Genomic DNA, 19,352 nt, shown 5'->3' on the forward strand with positions numbered 1-19,352 from the left:
TTGTAAAATAGAGTAAGTAGAATAAAACCGGAACTGTACTAGAGTAGATTTTGCTACTTCTTCTATATATTGACAATTGACGGATATAGGAATTGACTAGTATATACACAATACCCCCTATACAGGTACTGTATATATACAAAGTAATAGTAGGTAGTTAGGTAGAACGAATAATTGCACCGTAACATTTACCACCTATTGACGCCCAAAGCGGAGAACATATACTTAGTGACCCTCTTTACAGGCACTAAGTATACACACACACCGTCCACGGAGGACCTAAAACAAATTACACACACACAACACACCGTCCACACCATGTTCGGGCTGAGGACTCCGCCGAGGATTCCAAGGAGAGCGAGTGCAGCCACACCACCAGAGCCGGCAGCCAATACCAGCGTACGGCGCAGCATCGGGGAGATCGAGGCGAAAATTGCCCCAAAATCTGCAACAAAAAGCAGGACAGAGGAGGCACGCCTATGCAACAACAAGGCGAAATCCAACTTGGCCCTGTTCAAAAACCTCCGCCGAGACCTCAAAGACGACACCGCGGCTCAGGTGGAAAAGCTGTACAGGCTAGTAAAGGAGTCAGAAGCGGAACTAGAAAAGCTAAAGGTAGAAAGAAGAAAGGAGAAGGGGACATCACCGGAAAAGGAGAAGGAAGCTGAGAAGAACAAGGAAGAAGAAGAGAAGAATAAGGAGAAAGGAGAAATAGAGAAGAAAATGGAAGAAATTATGGACGGGATAAGAGAAAACAACAGAATACTAAGGGAAAATGCAGAAAGGATGGAAGAGATACAGAGAGAAGCAAAAGAGAGTAGAGAGAAAGAACAGGAAGCAAGGGCAATGCATGCGACGTACGCCGAGGCGACAGCCACTGGGAAAGGAAGACGCACAGAGGAGAGGAAAACCTTACACTCGGTGGTCGTCGCCTCAAAGGACGAAGAGGACTCAGCGGAGGTAGTCCTGGAAAAGATCAGGGAGACGGTCGATGCAAAGGAGGGTTGGGTCCGTGTGGAGCGTGTCAGGAAGGCCAAGGATCGGAAGGTGATTGTGGGGTGTGCTGGGGAAGCGGACAAGGCGAAGATCAGGGAAAGGCTGAGGAGTGCAGGGAAGGGACTGGTCGTCGAGGACGTGAAGAACAGAGACCCCCTTCTGGTTCTCAGAGACGTGCTAAAAGTGCACTCAGACGCGGATGTGCTAAAAGCGCTCAGAAACCAGAACGGGGCTGTTTTTCGCGGCCTCGGAAAGGAGGAGGACAGAGTAGCGGTCAAATATAGGAAGAGGGCAAGGAACCAGCACACCACACATATTGTACTGGAGGTCTCACCCGCCATCTGGAAGAGGGCACTCGAGGAAGATCGTCTCCGTATCGACCTGCAAAGGGTCCGGGTAGACGATCAATCCCCCTGGTGCAGTGTACCAGGTGCTTAGCCTATGGGCACAGTAAGCGGTTCTGCAAAGAACACGCGGACCTGTGCAGCTATTGCGGGGGACTGCACCAGAAGAACGAGTGCCCTGACTGGAGGGCGGGGGCGACACCCAGCTGCATAAATTGCCACCGATCCAAGGCTGAGGACACGGGCCACACGGCATTCAATGATGAGTGCCCTGTGCGTAGGAGATGGGACTCGCTGGCCCGGGCATCAGTAGCATACTGCTAAAGTTGCCCCGGGGAACGCCCGAAAACACCAGGTGCTCCAAGTAAATTTACAACGCAGTAAGATCGCCACCGGAGAGCTGCTTATGGAAGCCGCCGACCGGGGAGTTTCAATAGCTCTGCTCCAGGAGCCCTATGTGGGAGGAAAAGGGGAAGTAGCGGGACGCAGGGGCGTCAGAGTCTATCAGTCTTCCGGAGCGGACGGAGGTGATGTGAAGGCCGCCATCATGGTTTTCGATGGAGGCCTTCATATCACCCAACATCCTGAATACACCACCAAAAACATCACGGTGGTGACCGTCCGCTCGGGAAGCTGGGGGATGACGTTTGCGTCCTACTACTTTGAACCGGACCAACCCATAGAGCCATACCTGGGGCAGCTAGAGAAAATCAGAGAGGGGGTCGGGGCCAACAGGCTGATCATCGGTGGCGATGCGAACGCGAAGAGCATCTGGTGGGGCAGCCCTCGGGAAGACCGAAGAGGCGAACTGATGCGCGGGCTAATCTGCGAGTCCGGCATGAACGTGCTGAACGTGGGATCCGCTCCAACTTTCGACACATGGCGGGGGGGGAGACACTACAGTAGCCACGTAGACGTGACGGCGTGTACTGATGGGGCGCTCGGCCTGGTGACTGGTTGGAGAGTCGATGATTCTCTAACCAGTTCGGACCACAACGGTATTACATTTCACGTACACATTACAAAGTCAAAAGGAACAGAAATAACACGAACCACGCGCATATACAACACAAAGAAAGCAAATTGGAGCCAATTTCGTGAGAAATTGGCCCAAATTATGCAAGACACACACTTAACACCACAGAAACTCGAAACAGTAACACAACACTCACAACTCGAACACACGATTGAAAAATACACAGAGGCAATTACACTCACCTGCAGACAGACAATACCATACAAGAAAAATACAGAAACACTTACCATACCGTGGTGGACGAATCTCACGAAGATGAAGCGTGAGGTCGTCACCCGGAGGCGCCGCATCAGGAACGCGCAGCCGGCGCAGAGGGCTGCTGTAGTGGCTCTCTACCTAGAACAGAATAAAAAATATCAGGAAGCCGTAAAACAAGCACAGGTCGAGAGTTGGAGGGGATTCTGCGGGAAGCAGGACAGGGAAGGTATGTGGGAAGGGATATACAGGGTGATAGGAAGGACAAGGGGCAGGGAGGAGGATGTCATGCTGGAGGAGGGGGGGAAGAGAATGGGTGCACAAGGATCAGCAGACCTTATTGCTAAAAAATTTTACCCAGAGGACAATAGGGAAACTGAGGAGGAAGTTCATAGGGAGATAAGAAGGAAGGCGGATGAGGTAAATAAGGAGGAAAGAGATGGGAACGACCCCCCCTTCACTATGCTCGAGTTGGAGTCAACGGTGGAGTCATTCAACCCGAAGAAGGCCCCCGGTGCAGATGGGTTTACGGCCGACATCTGTTCGGGAGCGATTGGCGGTAACCCTGTATATTTCCTGGCCCTGCTGAATAGGTGCTTAGCGCTCCAGTATTTCCCCAGAAGATGGAAGGAGGCAACCGTCATTGTCCTCAGGAAGCCAGGCAAAAGCTCGTACACCGACCCCAAATCGTACAGGCCGATAGGACTGTTACCGGTTCTGGGGAAGGTGTACGAGAAGATGCTGGTCGCTCGGCTCAGGTATCACCTGCTACCGAGGTTTAGTACTCGCCAGTTCGGGTTCATGCCACAGCGCAGTGCCGAAGACGCCCTCTATAGATTAATGAAACATATAAGAACTAAGTTAGAAGAGAAAAAGATTACTGTACTGATCTCACTAGACATAGAGGGCGCCTTCGACAGTGCGTGGTGGCCGATGATAAGGGTCCGACTGGCTGAGGAAAAGTGCCCGGTGAACCTGAGACGGGCGATCGACAGCTACCTGAGTGACAGGACGGTTGAGGTGAGGTATGCTGGGGCGCGGGCAATCCGGCAGGCGGGGCTGGGATGTGTGCAGGGCTCAATAGGGGGACCACTTCTGTGGAATGTACTATTGGACCCCCTATTGAGAGAGCTCGAACAGCAGGGCATCTACTGCCAGGCGTTCGCGGACGATGTCGCGCTCGTATTCGATGGGTGGACGGCCTTAGACATCGAGCGTCGTGCCAATGCCGCCCTCGAACATGTTCGGGCGTGGGGTGTCAGAAGTAAATTAAGATTCGCACCGCACAAGACCAGCGCAATAATAATAACGAGAAAATTGAAATATGACACACCACGCCTGAGCATGGGAGGGGTAGACATTGGCATGACAGACAAGGTCAAACTTCTGGGGCTCACCATTGACCACCGGCTGACCTTCAACGCCCATATGGCGGATGTTTGTAAAAGGGCTATAGCCATTTACAAACAGTTGGCTAGGGCGGCAAAGGTCAGCTGGGGTCTGCACCCAGAAGTGACAAGGACCATCTACACGGCAGCGGTGGAGCCGATAATTCTGTATGCGGCAAGCGCTTGGGCCTCCTCGGTCTCCAAGCTGGAATTTCGGAAGCAGCTGAACGTGGTGCAGAGGGGCTTCGCCCAAAAAATTTGCAGGGCGTACCGCACGGTCTCTCTGGACTCCGCCTTGGTCCTATCCGGACTCCTCCCTCTCGACCTTCGCATACGCGAAGTCGCCTCGCTGTACGAGGCGAAGAGGGGCGAGCCCGGCGACCTGGTGGGGGACAGAGAGGTCGAGCGAATGACGCCTGCAGTTGAAAAGCCCCACCCGGCAAGGCAAAGGAGGCTGGAGTTCCAAGACCTGGTAGACGACGCGAAATACCGAGAGGTCAGAGAACAGCATGAAATAAGGATCTTCACCGACGGGAGCAAGATTGAGGGCCGGGTCGGTGCAGCTCTGTCAGTGTGGAACAGAGCGACCGAAACCAAGGCCCTCAAACTTGCTCTCTCGGCACACTGTACGGTATACCAGGCGGAGCTCCTGGCTCTGAGCCGAGCCATGGGGCTAATTTCGGAACATCCTGCATCCACGTTTGGCATCCTCAGCGACTCCAGGGCTGCGATACAAACGGTAATAAACCCGGCAACCACCCACCCCCTAGCGGTAGAATTTAGGGATAAGCACAGAACATCTATAGAGAGAGGCAAAAGAATAAGCATATACTGGATTAAGGCACACGCGGGGTGGGAGGGGAATGAGAGGGCCGACCAGCTGGCCAAGGACGCAGCCCTGAAGTTGAAGAGGAGGTCGGACTACGACTGGTGCCCTGTCTCATTCGCCAAGCGTCTGATCCGGGATCGGACGATTGGGGAGTGGGACAATAGATACCAGTGTAGCGAGACTGCTTCCGTTACAAAATTATTCTTCCCAAGCGCAGCCGAAGCGTACAGAACTGTCGGCAAAATCGTAAAAAACAGCTACACTGCACAACTGTTCACGGGGCATGGCGGGTTCGCTGCGTACCTGCATAGATTCCACCTCAGGGACGATCCGTCGTGTCCCTGCGACAGTAATACTCCACAGACTCTACAACACATATTATCACACTGCCCCCGTTTTGGTGCGCTAAGAAATAAAATAGAAAGTGAAATAGATATGGAAATAAAAGAAGAAAAGTATAAAGAAATTATAACGAACAGGAAAAGTAGAGAAAAATTTTTAGAATATAGTATGAAAATAATAGAAAAGGTAGCAAACGAAAATAGAGTTTAAAACTATATTACATAGTATTATGGTGATACTAATGTCCAATATAGAAAGTAAAAATATGTAATAAAAACAAAATAAAAATTAGAATAGATATAAGTATGTAATTAGAACAAAATAACATAAATAGAAAACAGCAAATAGAAATAAAAATCCCTGTAGCATGTATCCCTAAAGTAATAGTTGTAAAACCTAGGCTAAGCTGAACTGTAAAATAATAAAGGAAAGTGTGTAAATTATTCCATGTGAAAAGCCTGGAATTTAACATCCGGGACGACTTGTGGATCGGACACCCTACCCCCTAGCTTGTAAGTAGTTATAAGTTAGTCGACGGCCCACCCTGAAATAGCGGTGGGGAGGTAGGCTCCGATAAAAAAAAAAAAAAAAAAAAAAAAACCTAACCTAACCTAACCTAACCTTTTTTTTTTTTTTTTTTTTTTTTTTTACAAGGGGAAATCCGTCATGGAGACCCGCACGCCCCGGGGGAAGCGTGTGGGTACTGCCGGACTCCTACCGGCTAAAACCCCTTGGTGTTCTCCGCTCGCTGCTAGCGCCAGGGTCACGGGATCGACATAGCAGTCCACCGCGACCCCGGCAGCGCAGGCTCTGCAGCCTCCTCCTCGAGTGGCGCGCGCGGACACCACGCGCGCCTACTCCCAGCCTCACCCTCCTTAGGTGACGGCAGACGCCCCCGCGTCTGCCGCCGTGAGGCCTGTACTTGGGGGCGACGGTCGCTGTTCCTCAGCTTCCATCGCCTCCACTGTCTCCGCTCGCACTTTGGCGCGCGGCGGGGAGCATTTGCTGCTACTACCCACCGCGTGATCTGCTCGTCGGCCCGCCGCTGCGCAATATGCGCAGTGCGGTTTGCCGGTACAGGACACTGCCTTATGGCCTTCTTTGCCGCACTTGAAGCATGCGCGGCTGCGGTCTACCGCCGACATGCACCGGATGCCAACATGGCCCGGCAGCAGACAGCGGTAGCACCGCATAGGCTTCTGCTTAAGCAGCGCCACCGGCGCCGCCATCCATCCTATCTTCAGGCGGCCCTGATCTCGCAGCTTTTTTGCCGCGGCGATCGGGCATCGCACCCACACAGATCCGGCTCCGGATTCGGAGCGGCGCACTTCGCCGACCTTAATGGCCGACTCCGCACACCCTCCATCCTTCGCCACAGCAGCGACAATATCGGCCGAGGTGACCGAGTCGTCCAGGCCTCCAATACGGAGGTCGGCCGTTTTAACCGGCCTGGAGACCTGGATTACCTCCTCCGGTATGACCTCCCTCAGCCTCTCGGCCAAGGAGTCTGCCAAATCGCCGCTGGCTGCGCCCGGGAGCTGCAGGATGCGAGCCCCTGTTGCCGACAGCCTGTACTGTAGGGCGGTAATGCCGAGTTCAGACAGATTTATTTTCTGCTGAGCCTCGCGCAGTACCGCCGCATAGGATACGCCCTTCGCCACCGCTTCTGGCTTCAAAGCGATCACCACCGCCGCGGAGCGGGGTAGGCGTAACTTTGTTGCCTTCGGCTGAGTGGACTTAGCAGGACCTTTACCGGCCTGCTTTCCCTTCTGTTGGGGCTTAGGGCCCTTAGCCGCTACCGTCGTCCAACCCTGCTCCTTGGACTTGGTCGCCGACGGCGGCGGTCTCACCTCCTTGGGAGCCTGGGACTGCTCCCTTTCCATGGCGGCCATCTTCTTCTTCTTCTTCTTTTTCTTCGACCCCCCTTTCGCCCCCGAGGAGGCAGCCGGGGGGGTCGAAGAACTAGCGCCCTGACTATTGGCCGATGGACCGACAGTGTCTTTCCCTGTGGGCGGCTGCGCCGGGAGGTTTCCCTCGATTCCAGCGAGACGGGCTTCGAAAAGGCCCGTCAGCCGCGCCACTATCCTCTCCTCCGAGTCTTCTAAGGCCTGTACCCAGGGCACTTGTGCACCTGAGCTACAGGTCCTCGGCTTTGGGGCCCCGGGTGTAGAGAGCCCGTTGCCCCTGGCCGGTGCGTCCTGTCCTTGAGCGTCTACGGGTGCGGGGAGTCCAGCAGTCGCTGCCGCAGCTTCCGCCTTCCTCAGGTCAACCCGTAGTTGCACATTTTCCTGCGCCAACTTCTTATTTTCGGCGCGCCAGGCGGCGTCATTGGATTGGAGCTGAAGATTTTCAGCTCGCAATCTAGACACCTCCATTGTGGCCGTCCTGCGCACCAAAAACTCGGTAGCGTCGCGGATCATGCCCACCGCCTCCTTTATCTGTTTGACGACGGTGCCTTTGAGGTTGGTGGACTTCCTCAGCATATCTAAGACCAACCTGGCACCGATCTCAATCCTCTCACCGAGTATCTCCGCGGAGACTTGGATCTCGTCCTCGCTCTCGCCTGGATCCCCGAGGAGATGATGCCTCTCCTCGGGGTTCTGCCCATGCGTTGGGATCTGGGACATGACTTCCTGCGCCATCGCTAGCTGCTGTGCTCCAGTCCAATGAAGGGCATCTCTCTCCGACTCTGAGTCCGAGCAATGCCGCTTCCTCTTTCTTCGGCTGCAGGCCCTTTCGAACCTGATATCGCGCCCGTAATCGCCTAACATGCCCAACGAAAAGGCAGATGCCTCCGAGACATCGGACGCGGTCTCCTCCACCTCCATTTCCCTTTCCCTCTCATACCTTTTCTTCCCCCCTTTCCCCTTACTCCCTGTGTCCCCCGATTTCCCCCCCTTATCCTTTCCTACTGAGCCTTTCCCCCCCTCATTCCTTCCCCCTGTCTCTTTCCCCCCCTTGCTTCCCTTTGCAGCAGCCCTAGTCTGCCTCCTCTCCGCTGCAATATCGCAGCCCTCTTCCTCCTCTACCTCCTGGCGACTTTTGCCCCCCCCAGAGTACGTGGGGCAGACCGGCCCCGCCGAATGCGGTGCGCCGGTGGAGGATTCTCCACCCGCTGAGCGGGTGGTACCTCCCTGGGGTATACCTCTTTGTAAGTTCGCCATTTCCATCTGTTTCCTTTTTTGACGGGTGAGGTCCCGTACCTCCGCTCACCGAAGAGAAGATGAAAAAACGAAAACGAAAAGGACAGATAACACAAAAGACAGAAAAGACAAAAGAGGAATACAAAGAAACAAAACAAAACAAAACCAAAACCCATTACAAAAACACAAAAACAGAAGAAGGAACAACAAAATATAACTATAAAATACTATATACAGACAATAAATTAAATCAACCCTAAACCTAAAAATAAATATTTTCACAAGTATATACAGACTATTTACATCTCCTCTTCTACTACCCTACCCTACTCGCCGGACTATCGGCCGACATAGTAGCCGTATCCCGAAGGAACGACTACTATCCCGCCCGGGGCGTACCAGAACCAAACCATTGCTCGGCCACCGTTCCCCGCAGACGTATCCACGAGGATGGGGAAGCCTCCCAATGGCAGGCCCATACTAGGAGGTTGCCCGACACACGCCCCAACCTTTTTTTTTTTTTTTTTTTTTAACGTGTGGAAAAATCTTCAAAAGACCGTCACCCCGCCGGAGGGATGGCGAGGTGGTGTGTGGGACTTGTACCCACTAAAAAACCACACGGTGTACCTACGAGCGCCTATGCCGGAGCCAGGGGATCGCGAGTGCATTCTACCCCAGCTCCGACGGCGACGGCCCGCCCTGTAGATGTTGTAGGGCAGGCCCCATCTCGTTTTGTGGTTAGGGCGACCTATTTCGCCCTACTCCATTGTGGAGGCGTGTGGGTACACGCGCACACCTCCGGGGCCTTTGGATTGGGGGACTGCCTCCCTCAAGGCAGTCACCCCGGCCCCAGTGGGGGATAGAGGGGGGCGGAGTTGGGTACGCCCCCACCTCTAGGCCTGGCTCTTCTGCGGCGGAGGGAAGCGGGACGATCTGACTCCCGCTCCCTTTCCGCCGCCTCCTTCCGCGAGATAACTTCCTCGCAGAAGGAGCTCACCGCCAGCCACGATCTCTCGCTACTGATCATCCTCCGAACTAAATTCGGCAGCGAGAGATCGTCCCCCACTATTCGTGTGAGGACACGGCGCTCACTCTCGAACGCTGGACATTCGTCCAGCGTGTGTTGCGCCGTGTCCTCCACACCTCCGCACTCGTGGCAGCCGGTCGTCGGCTCCTTCCTCGCCACATGACACAGATACCGCCCGAAGCACCCGTGCCCGGACAGTATCTGTGTCATGCGGTACGTCAGTGGCCATCTCCTATTCATCCACCGTTTGAGGATGGGACGGACAGCCTCGACGGTCCTCAGGCCGGCCGACGGGCTCATTAGCCTAGCCCGCCATTCGATCCTGAGGATCCGCCGAAAGTCGGACCTCCGCGCTTCAATCTCATGACCAGCGGGTGCCTCCCCCACGGAACGTCGCTCCGCGCGCCAGTGGTACACTGACGCGTGGAGCTCCGCTACCAAGTCCCACGGAGGAGACCCCGCCAGCAGACCCGCCGCTTCCCCGGATATGGTGCGGTAGCCTCTAATAGCCCTGATGGCCATGGCCCTGTGTGGCCTGTTGAGACAGGCCACATTTTCCCTACCTAGGGCCCCCACCCAGATGGGGGCCCCGTACAGGGCCATGGACCGCACCACGCCGAGGTATAGGCGGCGGGAACCTTCTCCCGGGCCCCTCACGTTTGGCAGCAGCCAGCTAAGAGCGCCGGCGGCTGCCATAAGGCGAGGGACCAGGTTCCGGAAGTGAGCGCGGAAGCTCCAACGACTGTCCAGGTCAAGCCCCAAATACCTAATACAGGGCTTGACCCCCACCCTCTGGCCACTGACGACCAGCTGGGCATCCGGAGGTGGCGCGCGCCGAGGCCCATGAAAACATAGGACCTCGGTCTTCTCCAGCGCCACCTGGAGCCCAAGCCTCCTTATTCGGCCGACGACCAGTGCCACGCTTGCCGTGGCAAAGCGGGTAGCCTCCCGTAGGTCCCGCCCCCGGGCAGTGACCAAGGTGTCATCCGCGTAACACACGAGGTCAGTGCCCGTTAAAAGGGCGCCCCGCAGGTTCCAATCATACCCGATGTTCCACAGGATCGGGCCCAGAACCGACCCCTGTGGAACACCGCGTTGCATGTCCCTCGGCACTACAACGCCGTTTCGCCCCGTGCATAGCACCGACCTGTCTTCGAGATAGGCCCCGATCACGTCCCGAATGTAGGGAGGCGCGCGATGGTACTTCAGCGCCTCCCTAATAGTCGCAAAGGGCAGGGTGTTGAAGGCGTTCTTAATGTCTAGAGAGACCGCCAACAACACCCCACCCTGGGACGTCGCCTCTTCCGAGAGGGAGCGCACACGCGAGATCGCGTCGATCGTCGAGCGCCCCTCTCGGAACCCGAACTGCTTCGGGCTGAGATCGGGACCTACCTGGGACAGGTGTTGGACGAGTCGGCCCGCCAAGATTCGCTCGAAGAGCTTGCCGATCTCGTCCAACAGCACTATGGGGCGGAACGCCGAGGGAACCACCGAACCTGCGGGGTGCTCCGCTTTGCGGAGCAGGACCACTCTACCCGCTTTCCACTGATTGGGAAACCGTCCCGACTCCAGACACGCATTGAACAAGCGCCGGAGTCGGTCCCCTAGGGTGTTTAGGGCCAAGGCCAGGACGCGGCCGTGGATACCATCCGGACCCGGGGCGACATTCTTGCCCCGGAGTTTATCCACGGCCGCGGCGAACTCCTCCTCGGTGATGGTAGGAACCGCAGCAGCGCTGACGCCGCTGGCCTCTCCATCACTGCCACGCGGCATCATCGGAGGAGGTGTGAAGGGAGGCTGTCTCGGGAACAGCTCCTCCAACACCCCCTCCAACTGCTGCGGCTGGAGACCCTCTGCCACGGGGGGCGCCCAGGGGCGTAATTTGCCCCTGACGAACCTATAAGGACGCCCCCATGGATCCCTGTCCAGGGTCTCCAGGAGTTCTTCCCTGGCTGTCTCCTTGGCCCTGCTGATGGACAGCTGCAGAGCTTTCTTCCTCTCTTTGTACTGCTCGTACAGCTGTGCTTCCTCGTCGGCGTCGCGGCCCCGCCTGAGTCGGCGGTGCCTGGTGTACCGGCGGCGGGCGGCGGAGCACTCCTCCCTCAACGCCGCTATCTCCTCCGACCACCAGTACACCTGACGCCTAGGAGGTCGAGGGCCGGCTCGGGGCATCGCCGCGTCGCAGATGTGCGACAGAGCCTCGCCGAACCAGCCCACCTCTGCGTCGACCTCCACAGGCCCCTCCGGCATGGGAACCCAGGCCTGGACGATGGAAGCCTCCATCAGCACGTCTTTATTCAGACGTTTCAACACCCATCTGGGGAGTTGTGGGACATTCCTCTCCTGGCGACCGGGGTGCGGAGCTACGGGTGAGGGGAGAACGTCTATCCGAATGTAACGATGATCGGATAGCGTCTCCACCTCATCCAACACCTGCCAGCTCCGCACCCTCTGTGCGATCGCTGGACTGCAGAGGGAGACGTCGACATGCGACTCCCCCTGCTGTCTCACGCACGTGGCGGCCGACCCTTGGTTCAACACCACCAGGCCGGCCGCGGCCGCCCAGTCTTCCAGGACCCTGCCTCGAGAGTCGGTGATGGGGGAGCCCGCCATGCCGTGGATTTGGCATTGAAGTCCCCCATCACCATCATTGGACGGGCCGAGTATAGCTCCAGAGCGGCCCCCAGCCCGTCCATGAACTGCTCGAACTCGGCGAGAGTCCTGTTCGGAGAGAAGTATGTCCCGACAACGACGGTTTCCCCCCAACTCACTCCTATGTACCCCGCTCCGCCGAATAGGCGGCTGACGAGCGGAGTCGCGGGGTTGCCCGCGCCGACAATGGCCACCAGGCCAGAGGGGTCGCCGAACCAATGGTCACTTCGTGGGACACGATATGGTTCGGCGACCACTGCAAGGTCAACTCCCCACTGCGCCGCGCTCTGCAGAAGCAGATCTTGGGCGCGCGCGCAGTGGTTGAGATTCCCCTGCAGGAGGCGATGGACTGCCATTATTGACCAGTGTCCATCACCTCAGCCTCTCCCCGGCGGCCATTGCCGCGGGCCGACGACAGTGCGGATCCCCTCGATCTCTTGGACCGGGATTGGGGGCACTTTTTGGCCCCCACCCGGTGGTCTGCTGGGCGACCCGCCGCTGCGCAAACTACGCAGTGTGGGGCCGCCGAACATCCGGCCGCTTTGTGGCCGGGAACCCCACACCGGTAGCACAAGCCACTCCGGTCCTCCTCGTGCGAGCACCTGGCCAGCACGTGCCCGCTTTCGAGGCACCGGAAGCACCGGAGTGGCTTCTGCCGCAGCAGTTCCACAGCGGCTGAGACCCAGCCGATCCGGATCCGCCCTGCCGTCGTCACTTTCTTGACCGCGGCCAATGGGGCCCGCACCCAGCAGGTGCCCAGGCCCGACGCGCCGCGCCGAATCGCCCCGACATTGACGGCGTCCGCCGTGCACTCGCCGTGCTGTGCCACGGCGGCCGCCACCTCTTCCCGGTCGGTACCGTCATCCAGGCCCATGACCCTCATCTCTGCGGTCTTGGTGGGCCTGGCGATGCGGACCGTACCTTCCGGGAAGACGTCCCGGAACTTCGACGCGAGCGCGTCGGCCTGGTCTCCCGTCTGGGACCCTGGGATCTCCAGGATCCGGGCCCCAGTAGCCGCGGTCTTGAAGCGCAGGCTTCCTATCCCCAAGGAGGCGAGGGCGATCTTATCCTTCGCCTCCTTGAGGACAGCGGAGTAAGTCACTCCCGCCGCTTCTGCCTCCGGACACAATGTAACGACCACAGCCGCCGATCGCGGCGCACGCAACTTCGATGGCGACGGCGGGGCCGGCTTAGCCTTCTTCCCCTGAGAGGGAGCCCCAGAGGTCCCCCGAGTACTCTGAGTACTCTGGGTCTGCCTCTCAGAGACGTTGCGGTTTTTGCCGCCCCGTCGCACCACCGTGCTCCAACCTTCGTTTGCGCGCCCCGCGCCCGACGGCCCCGGCCGTTGACTGCCAGAGGCAGGCCGGCTGGCGGGTTGACTCGCCGGAAGCGGCGGGAATTCCGCACCTCGCGCCCCCCCGCAGATGGGGAGCGTCTCTGTAGCCCGGTCCCCCTGCACCGGGGAGCCGGGACAATAACTCGTACTGCCCGTCGCTTCGCAGCGGCGGGCGGTGTTCAGGGCGGATTGATGCCGCCGGGGAGCTGATGCCCAGGGCAGCCTTGATTTCCCGGATGCCCTTCTCTATTTGGGCACCGATACGGGCATCAATCAGCTCCCCGGTCGCCCTCATAATATCCGCCCTGAAGGCCCCGACTTCATCCGGCTCGGGGTCGGGCCAGGGGGTGCCCTCACCCTCGCAGGCTCCTGTGGTGCCTGGCAAGCGGCTGAAGGGGTTTGCGGCCCCGACCTCGCCGCGAGTTGCCGCATCTGCGCTTGGAGCGCCTGGAGTTGGCTTCGGAGCTCCTTATTCTCCTTACGGAGCTCCTCCACCTGTCCTTCCAACTTCCGGCGCTCGACGGCACCCGCGGTGAAGTCCTTGTTGACGACGGCACTGCTGTCCAGCTCCTCTGCCATCATCAACACGGAGCCGATGGACTCCTTCAGCCGCTTCTGGTCGGCCCCCTTCAGGTTCCCACACCTGTAGACCGTCTCCAAGGCAGCCCCCAGCTTCTTCTGGGCCTCCGTCCTGAAGACGGCAACAGGCTGCAGGTCATCCTTAGGGGGGGCCTTCCCCTTCCCCACAGGGACCCCCGAGGGACGGACAAACGTCCCGTCATCTCCCCGTTTCTCCTGCCGCCGGGACTTCGGCGACATGGCCGGACTCTCCGGGCCCACAGGCACCATCAGAACCACCCCGGTCCCGGGCGACGGGCAGGGGATCTTCGACGGCTTGGCACTCCCGCCCGCCGCCCCGGAAGGGCCCGGTCCATCCGCGTGCGGCCGCTTCGGCACGGCCGTTTTCGTGAGCCCGTCTTCGATCGACACCAGGCACCCGGACATCTCGTCCTCCACCAGCATCGAGCGCGTCGAGCGCGTAGAGCGCGTCGACGACGCTGAGGAAGGCCGAGATGCCCGCGACCTGGCCCGCGAGACGGGCCGCGACCTCGCCAACCGCACCGTGTCGGCGTCCGCTAGCGTGATGGAGTCCGACATGGACCAAAACGCTAAGTCCCGGGGCAGGGACAAACACTCCTCGTCCCCCCCAGCGGGGGACGGGAAAAGGAAGGGGCTGCTACCACCAGCCAACTTCCTCAACCCGACAACAAAGGGGTCACGCCCGACCTAAGTCGGGCGGGTACAATGGAGGCTTGCGCCTCCACAAACTGCTCCAGGGTTTCCCCTGGAGCGGGCGCACTAGGCAGAATTAGACCCTGCTCAGTGCAGCCACTCCCGGTGAACACCACACCGCCACCTCAGCACAATAAAAGAAAAAGAAAAGAACAAGAATCAAACTTAACCTAACTTAACCTAACTAACTATGCTAACCTAACTATATATACAAACCTAACTATATATATACAAACTTAACCTAACCAATCAATAAAAGAAAAGAAAAAAGAAAAACACTAAAGAAAAAACAGATTACACAAAAACACTACAATAGTTGCGCCAAAAACCAATTATTACTTTCTATTGCTCAAAAAAATGTGGTCAAGTTGTGCCTTAACCATTTTGTGTGTTCCATCCTTGTCAAGGGGAGTGCTAACCGTCTCTCCTTTCAATAGACACACACACGCCCCAACCTAACCTAACCTAACCTAACCTAACCTTTTTTTTTTTTTTTTTTTTTTTTTTTTTTTTTTTTTTTTCACGTCAGGAAAATCCATCATGGAGAACCATTCCCTTAGGGAAGAATGGATACTGCCGGACTCCTACCTGCTAAAAACCTGACGACTGTTCCTCCTCGACATAATCGCCGTGGCCATGGGATACGCAAAGCATTCACCAAGACCACCGGCATGGTTCCCATCGAAGGGACCTTTCCATCTAGGCGTGCAGGGAACAGTCTCTGCACGCCACCTCCAGACCCTAATGCCTCCCCGGTGAGCTTCGGATTGCCCTAACAATCCTCCACCCTAGGGTCAAATATGGAGTCGATGCCCACCTGATTTTACTCAGGTGTCCATCGACTCCCCCCCCCCACCTGTGGCCTGCGCCGCGGCGCGGGCCTTGGGCGGGCGACACTGCTTTGTGACGCCCACTCTATGGTCGGACTTGCGACCCGCCGCGGCACAGTACCGACAGTTCGGTGATGGCGCGGCGCACCGTGCGGCCTTGTGGCCGGGCTCGCTGCAGCGGAAACATATTCCGCTGCTATCTTGCTCGGCGGTGCATCGCAGGCCCACATGCCCTGTGAGCAAGCAGCGATAGCACCGCTGCGGCCTCGGGTCCAAGGACTGCACCCGCGCCACCATCCACCCTATTCTCAGTCGGCCGGCCTCGACCAACTTCTTCGCGGCGGCTACCGGACACCGCACCCAGATGGAACCCGTACCCTGCGCATTGCGCCTAATCTCGCCGGTTTTCACCGCGGATTCCCTGCACTCCCCTTCGCGCATGACAGCGACGACGACGTCGGCTACCGACACCGAGTCGTCCAGGTCAACGATCCGCAGCTCAGCCGACTTGACTGGTCTCGTGACCCGGACGTCCTCGTGTAGGACCTCCTCAATTTTGGCAGCCAACGCGTCCGCTGCCTCGCCTGTATTGGTGCCGGGAATCTCGAGGATACGGGCCCCGGTCCGTCCGACTCTGAACCTCAGGTCGGTGATACCGAGCGGCGCCAAAGATATTTTGGCCTTCGCCTCGGTGAGCACCGACATGTAGGTGACGCCCCTCTCCTCGGCTCCCGGCGTCATGGTCAATACCACTGCCGATGACCGAGGGGGGCGTACTTTCACCTTTCTCCTCCGTTTGGACCTCTGGGGTTCCTCCGTGTGGCCGCCGCGTGGCCCCTTCGCAGGCTGCGTTTTGGCGGAAGCTGCCTGGCTTGCGCCAGCGCCTTTTCGCTTCCCGCGTCGCACAACCGTCGACCAGCTCTCAGCGTTTGCTGTCGATGTCGACGGCTGTGGGACGCGTCCACCACTAGGGTCCCGGGTCTGCTGGGCCCTGATGTTCCCTGTACCGGATGATCCGGCAGTAGGCGCACTCTTGGCCTTTGTTGGCCGTCTTCGTTTCGCCGAGATTCGTTCCTCCATCTCGGCGAAACGGCTCTCCATCATCTCGCCTACTCGCCGGATGATCCGGTCTTCGGCGTCCTCTCTTAGAACCCGGGGCGGGGCACTTTCCGGCACAGTCGCCGTCTTTCCGCCGACTACGACTGCAGGAAGTTCAGCTGCAGTCTTTAGCCGCTCGACCTCTTGGAGGGCCTTTTGTAGGGCGCGACGGTCTAGAGCGTTCAGTTGCTTTAGCTCCTCAAGCTTCTGAACGCTCTCCCGCGTCTGCCGCTCCCACCCCTCTCGCTCCGCCTTGAGCAGGGCTAGTTCCTCGGCCACTGCGGCGGAGGACTGCGACGCCATGCGGAGTTCGCGGAATTTCTTCCGCTCCTCCACGGCCTCCTTGAGCATGGCCCTCTTCACCTCCTGCACGGCCTCAAGTTCGGCGCGCAACTTGTGGACCTCTCGCCTAAGGGAGTCTTCGTCGGAGGACCCGGACCTCGCCTTCAGGATATCCGTGGCCGCGCAGATGGAATGCACGGCGGTCTTGATCTCCCGAATCACTGTGCCCTTCAGGTTGCTCGACTTCCTGACAGCGGCGAGCACCTGTTGGGCACTGCTCCCTATCTTGGCTCCCAGCTCATCGGAGCCTAACAAGATGTCCTCCTCGGACGCTTTGCGGGCAGCGGCAGCTGCAGACCCGGAGGACTCGGCTTCGGACGCCGAAGCCCCTGTCTCCATCCGGGATGCAGGCGTGGCCGTCCGCGCTCCTCTCTTGGCTCCCCTGGCCCGACTCGACCTGGACCCGGTCGAGGCAACCTCCACCAGGTCTACCTCGTCGTCGTCGGAGTCCAACTCCCGGCGCCTCTCTACAATCCGCCGTTTGCGGTGTTTCTTGGGCGGCGAGGTACTCCCTCTCGCCGGCCCAAGGCTGTCCTCCGATCTTATGGACAGCGATGACCCTGTCCGTTCGGAGTCCATATGCGCCTCCCTGTCGAGAGCTTCGAGAGCCTCCAGCTCTTCCAGGATCTCGACCCTGCGCGTCATCTCCCGCCTGCACATTTCGTCATAGCTGGTCGTGTCCCCCCCAGAATACGTGGGACAGTCCACCCCCGGCAAATCCGGTGCGGTGGAGGAGGATTCTCCGGTCGCTGAGCGACCGGTACCTCCCTGGGGTAATTTCTCTTTGCGAGCAGCCATGGTCCATGTTGTTCCTTTTTACGGGTGTGGTCCCGGTCTCCCACGAACGAAACGAAAACGAAAACAAAACAAAAAGACAGAAAAGAACAAAGATAGAAAAAGACAGAGGACAACCAAAAATAAATAAAACCAAAATAAATAAAACCAAAAATAAAAGAAGATGAACAAACCAAAAAATGAAGACGAACAACAACCAAAAATAAAAACGAAGAGAAAGTTGGGGGGGGTTCGCCGGCTCCGGCAGCCTCGACTTTGTCGAGGCATGGGAAACCGCGAACACGCCCAACCTGCCGGGCTACTGGCCGACATAGTAGCCGTATCCCGAAGGAACGACTACTATCCCGCCCGGGGCGTACCAGAACCAAACCATTGCTCGGCCACCGTTCCCCGCGGACGTATCCACGAGGATGGGGAAGCCTCCCAATGGCAGGCCCATACTAGGAGGTTGCCCGACCACACGCCCCAACCTTTTTTTTTTTTTTTTTTGACTTGGAGAAAATCCCTCATGGAGACCCGCCGGCCCCGGACGAAGCCCGCAGGTACTGTGACACTCCTACTCACTAAAAACTCCAAGATGTCCCTCACCCAACGCCTATGTCGGAGTCGCGGGATCGATAACAGTCAACCGCAACTCCGATGGCGGTGGCCCACTCTAGCAGCGGGCCCATCTCTGCGGGTTCCCTATTGGAACCCACTACTTCCCCTCCTCTTCCCTGGGTAAGGCGCGCGGGGACATGCGCGACACTTCTTCGGGCCTAGTGTGGTGGGGTGGAACCGCCCCCGCGGTCGTCACCCCGGCCCGGTAGCGATCTAGGGGCGACTTGGGCCGCCCCTGCCTCCTGATCGCTAGGAGGGGAGCTGGTGTCCATCCCCTCCTCGTTCCTGCTACCACGACCTGGTGCCTGAGAGGCGGGCCGTGTCAATCCCTTCCTCTTGGGCGGGGTGCACTTCTTGCTCCCCACCCAATGGTCCGCCGGCCGACCCAGTGATGCGCAAATTGCACACTTCGGGGCCGCGGCGCACACTGCGGCTTTGTGCCCATTTTCTCCGCACCGGTAACAGAGCCCGCTGCGGTCCTCCTTTTGGGTGCACTGCCCTCTCACATGCCCATTTTGTAGGCACCGGAAGCACCGCAGTGGTCTTTGCCGCAGTAGCTCCGCCTTCGCTGACACCCACCCAAGGCGGATGTGCCCCTCCGTGGTGACCTTCTTCACCGACATCACCGGGCCGCGAACCCAGCATGACCCCAGGGATTTGGGGCTGCTTTTGCGAATGTCGCCGACCTTCACATCCTCCGCAAGACATTCTCCGTTGCGCGCAATGGCGGCGGCGATCTCCTGCGGCGTCACTGAGTCGTCCAGACCCATGATCCGCATTTCCGCGGTTTTGGTGGGTCTGGAGACCCTGGCCACGTCCTCCGGGATTAGGTCCCGGAGTTTTGACGCAAGTGCGTCGGCCTTCTCGCCGCTGGCGACACCGGATATCTCCAAAATCCGCCCCCTGTTATTGCGGTCCTGAGCCGCAAGCCCTCTATTTCGAGGGGGCGGAGATCGATCCTGTCTTTTGCCTCGCGGAGGATGTTGGCGTAGGTGACGCCTTCTTTTTCCGCCGCTTCGTCAACCGTTATAACCACCGCCGCAGAGCGGGGCGGCCTTAACTTCGAAGGAAGCGGCGGACCCACCTTCTTGTTGGGCGCCGGCTTC

The 19,352-nt window shown here is 58.2% G+C and overlaps 3 protein-coding genes and 1 non-coding gene across 4 annotated transcripts; 1 reads left to right on the forward strand and 3 right to left on the reverse strand.

Annotated features, from left to right (window-relative positions):
* The first annotated feature begins 318 nt into the window (after positions 1 to 318).
* Positions 319 to 1,434, forward strand: LOC131841830 (uncharacterized). The gene has a single exon (XM_059190177.1). The coding sequence runs from the start codon at positions 319 to 321 to the stop codon at positions 1,432 to 1,434; it is 1,116 nt and encodes a 371-aa protein (XP_059046160.1).
* Positions 1,435 to 14,544: 13,110 nt separating this feature from the next.
* On the reverse strand, positions 14,545 to 17,649 carry LOC131841831 (uncharacterized). Its single transcript, XM_059190178.1, has 2 exons — positions 15,576 to 17,649; positions 14,545 to 14,705 (listed from the first exon to the last, which is right to left on the reverse strand). Exons 1-2 carry the CDS (start codon positions 17,647 to 17,649, stop codon positions 14,545 to 14,547), a joined length of 2,235 nt encoding a protein of 744 aa, XP_059046161.1.
* LOC131841833 (U6atac minor spliceosomal RNA) lies at positions 14,933 to 15,022 on the reverse strand. The gene has a single exon (XR_009357466.1). It is a non-coding gene; the product is annotated as a U6atac minor spliceosomal RNA (small nuclear RNA).
* A 755-nt stretch (positions 17,650 to 18,404) lies between the features above and the next one.
* On the reverse strand, positions 18,405 to 19,016 carry LOC131841832 (uncharacterized). The gene has a single exon (XM_059190179.1). The coding sequence runs from the start codon at positions 19,014 to 19,016 to the stop codon at positions 18,405 to 18,407; it is 612 nt and encodes a 203-aa protein (XP_059046162.1).
* Between the last annotated feature and the right edge of the window lie 336 nt (positions 19,017 to 19,352).

Source organism: Achroia grisella, unplaced genomic scaffold (genome assembly GCF_030625045.1).
Source record: "Achroia grisella isolate CSIRO2021 unplaced genomic scaffold, CSIRO_AGI_Agris_v1 utg19338, whole genome shotgun sequence".
NCBI lineage: Eukaryota > Metazoa > Arthropoda > Insecta > Lepidoptera > Pyralidae > Achroia > Achroia grisella.

Bases quoted from the DNA above. Each gene is read 5' to 3' on its own strand.
- LOC131841830 (XM_059190177.1), top strand. From the start codon at position 319: ATGTTCGGGCTGAGGACTCCGCCGAGGATTCCAAGGAGAGCGAGTGCA.
- LOC131841831 (XM_059190178.1), bottom strand. From the start codon at position 17,649: ATGGCTGCTCGCAAAGAGAAATTACCCCAGGGAGGTACCGGTCGCTCA. The intron at 14,706-15,575 runs GCCACAAGGCCG...TATTGTGCTGAG, and splicing joins TTTCCGCTGCAGCGAGCCCG to GTGGCGGTGTGGTGTTCACC.
- LOC131841832 (XM_059190179.1), bottom strand. From the start codon at position 19,016: ATGGGTCTGGACGACTCAGTGACGCCGCAGGAGATCGCCGCCGCCATT.